This window comes from Quercus robur, chromosome 4 (genome assembly GCF_932294415.1).
Source record: "Quercus robur chromosome 4, dhQueRobu3.1, whole genome shotgun sequence".
Lineage (NCBI taxonomy): Eukaryota > Viridiplantae > Streptophyta > Magnoliopsida > Fagales > Fagaceae > Quercus > Quercus robur.
In genome coordinates, this window is record NC_065537.1 from 31,910,859 (window position 1) to 31,921,871 (window position 11,013).

At 34.9% G+C, this 11,013-nt stretch overlaps 1 protein-coding gene across 1 annotated transcript; it reads left to right on the forward strand.

Moving 5' to 3' along the window:
• Positions 1-2,950: 2,950 nt before the first annotated feature.
• Positions 2,951-10,215, forward strand: LOC126721141 (disease resistance protein RPM1-like). Its single transcript, XM_050424161.1, has 2 exons — positions 2,951-5,778; positions 9,972-10,215. The coding sequence occupies exon 1, from the start codon at positions 3,144-3,146 to the stop codon at positions 5,742-5,744; it is 2,601 nt and encodes an 866-aa protein (XP_050280118.1). The 5' UTR covers positions 2,951-3,143; the 3' UTR covers positions 5,745-5,778; positions 9,972-10,215.
• The last annotated feature ends 798 nt before the right edge of the window (positions 10,216-11,013 follow it).

Sequence of the window (11,013 nt, forward strand, 5' to 3'; positions counted from 1 at the left end):
TCCCTTTTTTTTTTGTATGCAATTTTTATTGGATTTTTGGTTTCTTGGGATTCTTCTATTTGGTTTTAATTCTGGGTTTGTTTTAGTTAATATATAGTATTTTTCTCATCTTCATTTTACATTGGTTTGGATTTTCTTTTTCCCTTTTTTTAATTATGCAATTTTTATTGGATTTTTGTTTCCTAGGATTCTTCTATTTGATTTCAATTTTGGGTTTGTTTTGGTTTGATATATAGTGTTACTGTCGTCTTCATTTACATTGGTTTTCCCTTTTTATAAATTATTATAATCTCTGGGTTGTCTTATATGATAGCCTACGGAATGTTATGTTAGGGCTACCGCTATTTTGGATTCTTTGGGATTTTTTTTTGAAGGTTGGGGTTGGTTAGTATAGTTGTTTGAGAGTTATATAACTCATTTATATATGATTATGCAAGATGGGCATGGTATTAGATATTATAAATTTGAGGTAGAGATTCAGAGAAAGGGTTAAGAGAGACTTAACAAATAGCAAGCTTTAACAAATACCTCTATCCTTATGCAAAATCAAAAGGCATATTACATATTTTTAATCTGTTGACTTCATAACCGAAAAATACATAGGTACCTACAAAAACCTCATTTTATGTTTTCAATTTTTAGGCACAAAGGAGCTTGCACAGGCCTTGAGAGAAAAAACAATCCTTGGTTATATTGATGCTGGTGTTGCTGTAACATGGTACTCTCTTTTCTTTTTAAAATTCTCTCTTTTCATTAAGTTTTTTTTTTTCTTACCCGTACACAAGCCGTTTGATAAAATTTGTAAGTGATTTTTTGTTGTTGTTCTAGAAGTCATAATACATGGAGAGTGGTAAGGAGGAAGATAAGTAGGGAATGTGATGCTATGTTGTTGATTTAATCAAGGTGAGATGTATTTGTTGGCCTTATTTTCTCAATGTCATTTTTTGTGTGATGTAAAAACATGACTGTCATTTTTTTATGCTTTTTCAATTGAACCAGAATGAATTTTTTTCTCCAACTTAAATGAATGACTGGCTTTTATGTACTGCACCTATTCTTTGAACTTGCTTTCAAGTTTCATATGATTATATTCTTTAAGAAAACATGTACATACTCCAAATTAAAAGGTAGACTCTAACTATTTGTATTAAAAATTTGTTGTTTTTTTCCTCTTGGAATATACTTTTAAATCCTTTATGAGATTTTGTGTTACCAATATTTGCTATAGCTCAATTTGTTGTATAATTTATAGTGGTGGAACTACTGAGTGTGTATTTTGGTTTCTACAATGAAAATGGTTGGTTTGAGATCTCTAAATGTGACAAGACTTATTTGCGAAGTTTTGTTTAATGGTGGGGAGCAGAATTTTGTGTTGGGTAGGAAACATAGGCAACCACAAAATTTCAGAGGGTGGTTAGAGATGATCACCCGGAATGGAAGTGGTGGCTGGATGGTATGGATGATATAATATATTAAGTAAATGTTTTGAGTTGTTGTGAGAGTGAATATTATTTTTTCACTTTAACATTAGAGAAATCGATGCATCAATAATAAAATTTATATATTTATTTTATTAATATATTTCATTCTATTTTTCTCCTCAAAATTTTGATAGAGATGGTAGTAGCTTCAAAGCATACACAAGTAATTTATTCATATTATTTTTTTCCTATACACAAGTAATTGTTTTAACCAATTCAGTTGATTGTACTAGTTGCGGTGGAGGTTGGCTATTATGGTCAAATCGAAACCAAAGGCATGTGGATGAAACTTTGAAGTTAGTAGTGGATTTGGTGCAAACAACCTGTACACTTGCTGTGGAATATATGGAAGTTTAGAGAAATAATCAGTCTAGATAGCCTGTTGAAGGGTGTACATGGCCTCTATGGATTTGGGGCTTCAAGTAGTAGAGATAGAGTGTGAATTTAATAGTCTAGTAGATGAAGTAAAGTCAGCTGGACCTACCAATTTGAGCATTGGCCACATCCTTAATGATGTTAGACTACTTGGTAGTTGGTTCTTCTATTAGGAATATATTTTTCTCTTATGGCTTTCCTTGAACAAATGGACCAACAGAGAAGATAGCATTTGAAGCAAAGAACTGGCTGGGTTTGCTAGACAATGATGTATTGGATGGGGGAGCATCCCTCATGTATTAAGACTCTACTAAACAGTAATGTACCTGCTCATTGAAAAAAAAAAACCCAAATGTATTTGTAGCATTTTTCAGTGGAATTTCTTGCTTCCTTTCGGCATTTTTAATATAGTGATACTCCATAAAATTTTAAATCAATTTTTTTTTTCTATTAAAAGTTGTGCTATTACCCCGATCCATTAAAAATCACTACTCATGTTTTAGTTTTAAAGTTGTAATATCTATTGGACAATATAGTATTTTGTGTTTAAATGCATTAATATTGTTCTTTTTTTAGAATAAAAAAATTGTCATATTTGAATGATATCTTGAATAATCACTAACTATATATAGTATATTATTAATGTCATCTCTTATTTATAAGCATTTCATTTAATTATATAAGTTATTCCAACTAAAATAAAATGAAATGAAGATTTGAAATAATATTTTAAACTACCATAAATAAATATTCGAAATAAACTAAAATTAATAAAATTTTCTTTTTAAAATCTTATTTTTAATAGTTTTTCCGTGCATCGCACGGATTAACGACTAGTATTTAACTATACCCAAGCATATGCATAAGTTTACAAGTTAATATGAATATTAATAGCAAATAAAAACCTGATAGTATTTTTTTTTTTTGATAACCATAAAAACCTGTTAGTAAGAATTTGCGGTGAATATATTGTTTACATTAGCATCTTTTTATATTCCCGTTACTGTTTTTGTATCTTTTGGACAATGTAATATATATATATATATATATATATATATATATTTATTAATCCGAAGGAACCCTATATCTGAGGATCTTCGTTCGCTTTACTCTTTATTTTCTCCCTTTTCCCAAAAAAATTTTATTTTGTTCGAATCTAATTCTAAAGAGCTTCCAAAAAAAAAAATCTAAAGATCTATAGATCCAAATCCAGTGAATCAATATCTGCTTCTCTTCGATCGTCTTTGTCACCTTGAATCTTAGAATTCAAGAAAGAGAAGCTACAGAATGGCAGCCTCTGCAGTAGCTGCAGTCACCGCAGTTATAACTCTACTTGATAAGGTGCTACAGTTCGTCAAGAATAGGTCTGATGGCTATAGTGCTAACATTGAAGATGTAAAGCGTTTGTTTTGTACGTTGATAGCTTACCTGACCGACACAGAAGGAGTAGAAGCTACGGAAGGTTTGATGGATCGAGTGGATCAAGTGAGGGATGTAGCAAATGAGACTAAAGATGCAATTACAGAGTTCATGTATCATGTTCCTGAGCACTGCCATGATTATTGGTTCACCAAAACCTGTCATGATGTTGCTCACTTTTTTAAGGACTTTGTTCCATTACATCAATTTTCCTCACGGATGAAAGCTATCAAAAGAAAACTTAAGGCCATCGATGAGTTGGATCGACTTCGCGTTGGTACCTTTGGAGCTACTTCAAGTTCAAGTGCTGGAAAGGTCCCTTTAAGGACTTATTCTTTTTCCAGAAATGATCACCTTCTTGTGGGTATTGAGGAGAATAAAAAGGCACTTCTGAGTCTTGTTTGCCGTGAAGAATCAAAGGACATGGTAATTTCAGTAATCGGAGATGCTGGCTCAGGTAAAACCGCTCTTATTCGTGAAGTCTATCAAATGATTAAAGGAAATTTTAATTGCAATGCTTGGGTTTCCGTCCTATCCTCTTGTGAGGGCTTGATAGAGAATCTTTGTGAGGAATTGTGTTTATCTGTTGGACCCGCAAATAAAATGAAGAGGTTGCACTCTTATTTACAGCCACAAAGTTACCTCCTTGTTTTTGATGGTATTTGGACCGAAGATGAGTTGGGTTGCATTAAAAATGTAGTTCCTGATAACAATCTAGGTGGTAGAATACTTATCTCCACCCGTAATCGCAATTTAGCTTCTTATCGTGCAAGATCTAGGGATTGTTCCTATGATCTTAAACTCTTAACAGAGTTTGGGTCTTGGCAGCTCTTTTGTAACAAGACCTTCGGGGCTACTGGCTGCCCAAATTTCTTGGTTGATTGTTCTGAGAAAATTGTGAAAAGATGTGAAGGGTCGCCGCATGTAATTGTTGCAGTTTCCGACTTCTTGTCAAATAAGCCACATACTCTGATGGAGTTCATGAATGTCCATGATAGCCTTAAGTATGAACCAGGAGATCATGTCGGTCATTCCTGCTATTCAATTTTATCTACGAGTTATTACCGTTTGTCATCCATTCTTAAGTATTGTTTCTTGTCCTTTCGTTTTTTCCCTGAGGATTACTCTATCCCAAGTGAAGAACTGGTTTGGCTGTGGATAGGTGATGAGAAAATCGAGCAAAAACGAGGTAAAACTCTGATGCAGGTGGGGTATGAGTACTTAGAGAAGCTAGTTCAGATGAGCTTGGTTCAAGTAATCACAAGGGATTTTGATGGGCGTGTAAAAAGTTGTCGAGTTTCTAATCTTGCAAGAGGTTTCATCATTTCCAAGTCTGAGAAGGATGACTCCTTTACTGTTCTCAGACCTCCACACACTAGTTTGGATGGTGGGAAGCCTCGCCAATTATCTCTCCAGAATTGCTCCCTCTCTATGTTACAAAACAAAGATTTATCTTATGTTCGTACATTATCTGTGTTTGGGGGAGGCGATTCATCTGAATCTATACCCAAAAGCCTTTTTTACAACTTCAGGTATTTGTCGGCTCTATTTTTGGAAAATGTAGCTTTGCATTGTTTTCCTAAAAAAGTTTTCCAACTCACCCTTCTAACGCACCTAAGGCTGAGGAATACCAGGATAAAGTCAGTTCCAAAATCTATTAAGAAGCTTCAGAATTTAAGGATTTTCACACTTGAAGAATCTCTTGTCACCAGTTTGCCCAGGGAGATCATTCAACTTCGCAGCTTGCTCCGTTTGTCTGTTGGTTGCCAAGGCATAAATGATGTTGCTGTAGGAGTGGAAGTGTTTCTAAGAAGTGGGTGTTTTACATCATTACAAATCCTGTCACTTATCAAGGCAAACTACAAAAACAAGAGCATTGTAAAAGAGTTGGGGAACTTGACTAATCTGACTGAACTTAGGATCACAGAACTCAAGAAAGAAGATGGAAAAGATTTTTGTGCATCCATTGAGATGATGGAACATCTTTCTTCTTTGGATGTGAACTCGGCAAGCAATGAGGAGTATCTTGATTTGGGCTATGTAATGAAGCTTCCTAAGCTGCTTAAAAATCTATATCTCGGAGGGAGGTTGGAGGAAATTCCAGCATGGATTTGCAGACTTGATAGTTTGTTAAAACTAATTTTGAAAGGATCAAAACTGCAAACGAATCCACTTGAGGCCCTTCAGGTTTTGCCTTCTTTGGAAGTGCTCCATCTACATGATGCTTACAATGGTCAGGTGCTGAAATTTAGTGCTAAATCATTTTTGGAATTGAGGGTGTTAGAAATTGAAAATTGCAGTCAATTAGACATTGTTGTGATTCCAGGAAGAGCAATGCCTAAACTTCAGAAGCTGATTGTAAAAAACTGTGGCCTTACCAGGGTTCACATAACGAAGAAAATGCACAGCCAGCTGGAGGAAGTGCTTGTTCCACCAGGCCTTCTATGTTTCCCTGTTGCAATTAACTGAAAATAAGAAACATTGTGGTTGAAGCACATCTGTGGTAAGGTTTCAAATTTCAATGTACAAAATTATTATTGTTATTTATCCCTGTAGCATGCTGCCATAATTGCACATCCATTTTTTTGGATTTTTTAATCAGATACACATACACATACATGCGTGTATATATATATATATATATATATATATATATATAGAGTTGGCGTTCAAACAAGATGGATTGAAGAAATTTGTCAAATATTTTAGTGAAGCTATAGCCTACAATTATCAATATCATATATTTGAAGCAAAGATCAAGCTCCAGTCACATTACCAAAAAATGACTCTTATATTAGAATGTGGGATAACTGTGAATAGACTTTAAAATCACAATCTCCACTACACACAATTCTCCATTTAAGTTGAATTTGACTTTATTTGGATTTGATCAACTAGGAAGTGCATTTCATGCAATCTTCTAGATTAGCATTTTCAACTATTCCTGAATCTTACTGCTTCATAATTTCTTCTATTCAATATAGAATAGAAGTTTAGTATATGTAGGATGGTGTTATTATTTGAATCTGTAAGCTAATTTAGAAGTGAAATTCCCCAATGTGTGTAGGGTCGAAATTATCTTATTTGGTTTTGATTTTTTGACAAGTGGATTTTGAGGATATTTGATGCTAATAAATCAGCCCAAATAAGTTCTTGATTCCACTGGATTGTTAGTAGTGATGAAGTTCAAAACCTAGTTGATCTGGACAGGATTGGGCGATGCTTTGTTTGTAGTTTGGGATAGGAAGGATTGGTACACATGGGTCTTCCCACACTATACAGTCAATTCCATCACCAATTTTCAAGCATGCTCCTTTTTGTAGTAGGTATTTAACTACCAGAATTACTTTCCACTACCATGAGCTCCTTGAGGTACTTTAGTCGCCCTGAAGGATGTGCCTCTCAAGTATTTAAATTTGAGCATTTTCACCCATGGTTTGTCTTTCCCAAGTTGCTCACCTTTGCTATTAGTGCTTTGTTTATATCTTCCATTAGGCAAAACCCCAAGCCTCCCACTACTTTAGATTTACACAAGGAATTCCTAAGATTTGAGGTATACATGCTTTTTGTCCCCTGCCCACCTGCACAAAAAGTCTCAAAGCAATCCATTCATTTTAGAGCTAACAGAATTTTGAAAATAGAGAGAAGATGTAATATAAATTGTTGAGGCTACTGCCATTGTCCTTAAAAGACAATTTCCTGCTCGTTGGGATAGCACTTGTCCCTTTGATCCTTGGATTTAACTTTAAATCTTTTCCACAACTTCATTGAGAGTGTGGTTCCTTGACTTGTTATGACATTAGGGAAGGCCAAGCAAATTGATTAAAATGGTGCTTTTCTGGGGTTAAGATGGGAAGCAAATCTCTGTGGCTTTCGAGGAATTGACATTTTTGCTAAAAATCATATGCCTTTGCCATTAACAGAATGACTCGATGATTATTGAAATTCCTCTATGGATTATGGTTTCTGTCCGCCTTAGCAAAGATTAGAAGATCGTTAGGGAATTTTAATGATTACACTATTGGAAGGCTCATTCCAGAAAGAAAGAAAAGGACTAGCTTTGAAAGCTAGGGTGTAGGGAACTAGGGATTTTATAATGTTAATTGAATAGAAAGAGAGAGAGACAATGGGGGCTTGATGCATCCAACTGATGACCAAGCTTGATTCTCAATCAGGTATTGACTTTATTTATCTCGGTGTGTTCTTTATCTAAATAACCTTTCGGAGCTAATAATGGGTTATAACCACAAAATCTATTGCAAGTGATTAAAATTTTAAGTGATAGTGGCTTAGGATTTAGATTGGCAAAATACTAGGCGTTGATAAAATGTTAAGCTTTTTGTGAAGCTATGTCAATCTTGTGAGATAAGCTTGGTGAAAACCAAAGTGACAACATTGTATGTTTTGGATGTCATATAAACAGCTTTGGTTTGACAGTGGAGAGTACTAAACATGGTGGTGTTGACTTGTCATATGAATTCATAAATCTTGCTTGAATTTGACTTTTATTTGGATTTGATCTGTTGGTAAAGACTATTCTGTGTACATTAGAATTTGATAGAGAACCTTAATGTGTCACCCTGTAATTATACTCTTTTGATGACATCATTAGGTGGTGAAATTAATTCTGTTAGTATTATACCTATGATGTTTCTATTATTCATATTTGAATCAAAACTTGATCGATTGTGGAGTCCAGCCTTGTCCATAGGGTAATAATAATATATGTCAGTCTGTTAGTCACTGGTGTCATCTGACCTTTACAGATCACAGATCACCACAACAGTCACCCATTGACCCAAAAAATTCCTGCTACCATCAGCTAAAAAAAACCCGGGTTTGGAACACCCGCAACCACACATGCAGATCAGACCCACAAGAAGTCAGTCCCACCGTCAGCCTCCATCACCAACCTGCAAATCCAATCACTGATCCTATACTGAGTTGTCTTCAAGTACCTGAAATATTGGTATAGTCTCACGGGTTTCATACCAAAGGCTGTACAGAGGTATTAAAGAAGACCTGATTCATTGATCCGTGTCCCACAACTTGGAGTTTTCTTAAAAATATATACATACAGCCCAATGCGTATCATTCCCAGAAGCCAACTTGTAAAGCCACTACATTAGTTTGAAGATGTGGAAGACAGAGCAAGTCTGTGGCCAGTCCCAGTGACACCTCCACTCTGCATGTTCAGGTTCAATTATCAATTTTTTGCTGAGATTTTTCCTTTTAGCGCACAATGGTGGCAGTCCAACCACCTATTTTTGTTATGGATTTTCAAATGTTGGATATTTGAGGTGGAACAGTTCTTTGCACAAATGCATTTATCAAATGACAAACAAAAGATGTGGTTTGCCAAAACAAGAGTTGTTGGGAGAGCTTTAGAGTACTGGAATCATCATGAGAGCCTTCACTTTAGATGCCATTGGTCTCAAATTACTTGGGAAAGAATGAAAGAAGATCTTTGTATTGAATATTTCCCACAGTATTTTCACAAGGATCTGCAGCAACCTTCTCATGGAAATTTACAGGATCAAAAAACAAGTATGAGGCAGTGCAACAATGCTCAGCTCACTCATGAAGTATCTACCATACGTCATGATTTAGAAGATCTAATGCAAAAGGTTCAAGAATTGTCTTTTCAAATGAACCAAGAGGAGACTCAACGTGATTCAATTGGGGTATCAAAAATGACAAGTCACAATGAAATTACAGATTCCCACATAGAAGACAATGTTTGTAATGGAATCATGGTAATGAAGGGAGATCAATTACCACAAGACCCTGATGTTGACAAAGAAGTAGAAGCTTCTATACTTGGAAGAATCATCCATGGTGCATGCAGATCTTCAGTTTGATAAAGTCGAAAAGGTTGATGTTCCAATTCCACTAATTGAGTTTGTGATTCCAGAAAAGTTTAGTGAGGTGGAATACAAGGTTTATCTATTTTCAATGCTTCCAAAGAAGACTCAGCAAGTTTTATGTGTAAGAGTTTTCATACTTAAACGCTTTAAAACTTGAGGTCGAGTTTTCTCCAACCGAGGGAGTATGATGCAGGGGCAAAAAATAACTTATTTTAGAATTTGCATTTTCAGATTTTTGTATTTATCTCATAGGAAATTGGATAACTGAAGACTTTTATTTGTATAGAAATTAGATTTGCGATTAGATAGTGATTAGTATTTGAGTTCAATTAAGATTAGTTTTGGTATGTTGTTATCTTTATCTCTTTGATTTCTAGTTCTAGCTCTATATAAGAGACTGGTTTATTTGTACTGGAAGATAGACCTGATTAATGAAATTCAGATTGGATATTATTGCTAGAAACAGAGTAGGATTGGCAAATTTATTATAGCCGGATTCGAGGCCAGCTGGCTCTCCTGTGATTGGAAATTTATTGTAGCAAATGTTTGACCATGAATTGTTTGAATACGTCTCTCTCTCTCTATATATATCACTTTAGTTGACAATTGGACTTCGACATTTGAAAGATAATTATTTTGTTTGCAAGTATTCATGTATTCGCTATTTGAAAGAAGTTCTTCTATTTGTCCTTATTACACATTAACTTATTTTACTCAATGTTATAAAAAGAAGGAAAAATACTTACTGTTAGCTTGGTTTGTCCTGTTGGGTGTTATGTATTTTGTTACTAAGTTGTTGAGCTCACCTCTTCCTATTTTAATAATGCAGATTGAGATTTAAAGCTCTGGGGGGAGAATTGACATAACCTTATATTCATGGAGTCCAGGCTGGATTATTAGTTATTTATGCAATGCTTGGAACTTTTCATATTTGGAGACCTTTTGTCATTAGAGATTTCTATTTTGTTATTATGTTCTTTTCTATACGGAATTGCTAAGATTACTTGTATTTTTGAGATTTTATTGTGGAGATACTTTGAACTTGATTCTTAACAAGGTTTGGCTTTGCCTAATATATTTGTGTTGGAATAATTTTTATAGGTACTACAGGTAGCTTCAGAGCCTTGTCTTTACAAGAGGCTTTCAGTTTGAATCGCTAGATTGTCAATCTCCTTCAATTGTTTATCCATTGATTCCATTCTACGATGGACTTTTAGTTTTCTGTTGAGAATGAGAGAATGAAAGGTAGGTGTGATGGGTGGGGAGTGGCAATGTTGGAATAATATAGATTGGTCAATTTTGTGGTGGTGGAGAAAGATTGGGAAAGGTGAAAAGGGTTTGGACCCAAATCGTGAAGGGATATGGGGTTCTCAAGGAGTGCAACCTCTATAGCTTATGGAACTTCTGCCTCTATGTCAGTGACTTCAGAAATTTTTGCAATAAACACAGTCAGTAATAACTCCTATTCCAGTATTAGATAAACTTAATTCATTTAAACATCATTTTGAAACAAACATGCAGTAGTCAAGTGGGCTGAGAAACCCTTGCCCACCTATAAATTATTTGAACAAGCTTAGTAAAACACCATATCATCTCTACCTTTTCCCTCCCCCGTTTCTGGTCGCCTGACTTTGTCATTCTAAATAGGAAGAAATTAAAAAGAAAAGAAAAAAAGAGTGATGGTCCAATTGGGTTCAACTCCGCTGGTCAATAATGGATATAGATGGCAGTGTGGCACAGAACCATTATCCTTCTACTGCGTGTAGCGGGTGGTAGTTATTCTAATAAGCTGCCTAAGTCTTTCTTCTTCTTCATCATTTTTTTTTTTCCTTTTGCTAACTGCTGCCTGAGTCAATTGGTCAGGAATATAT

Excerpts from the sequence above, each read along its gene's own strand:
- LOC126721141 (XM_050424161.1), top strand. The coding sequence starts at position 3,144 with ATGGCAGCCTCTGCAGTAGCTGCAGTCACCGCAGTTATAACTCTACTT.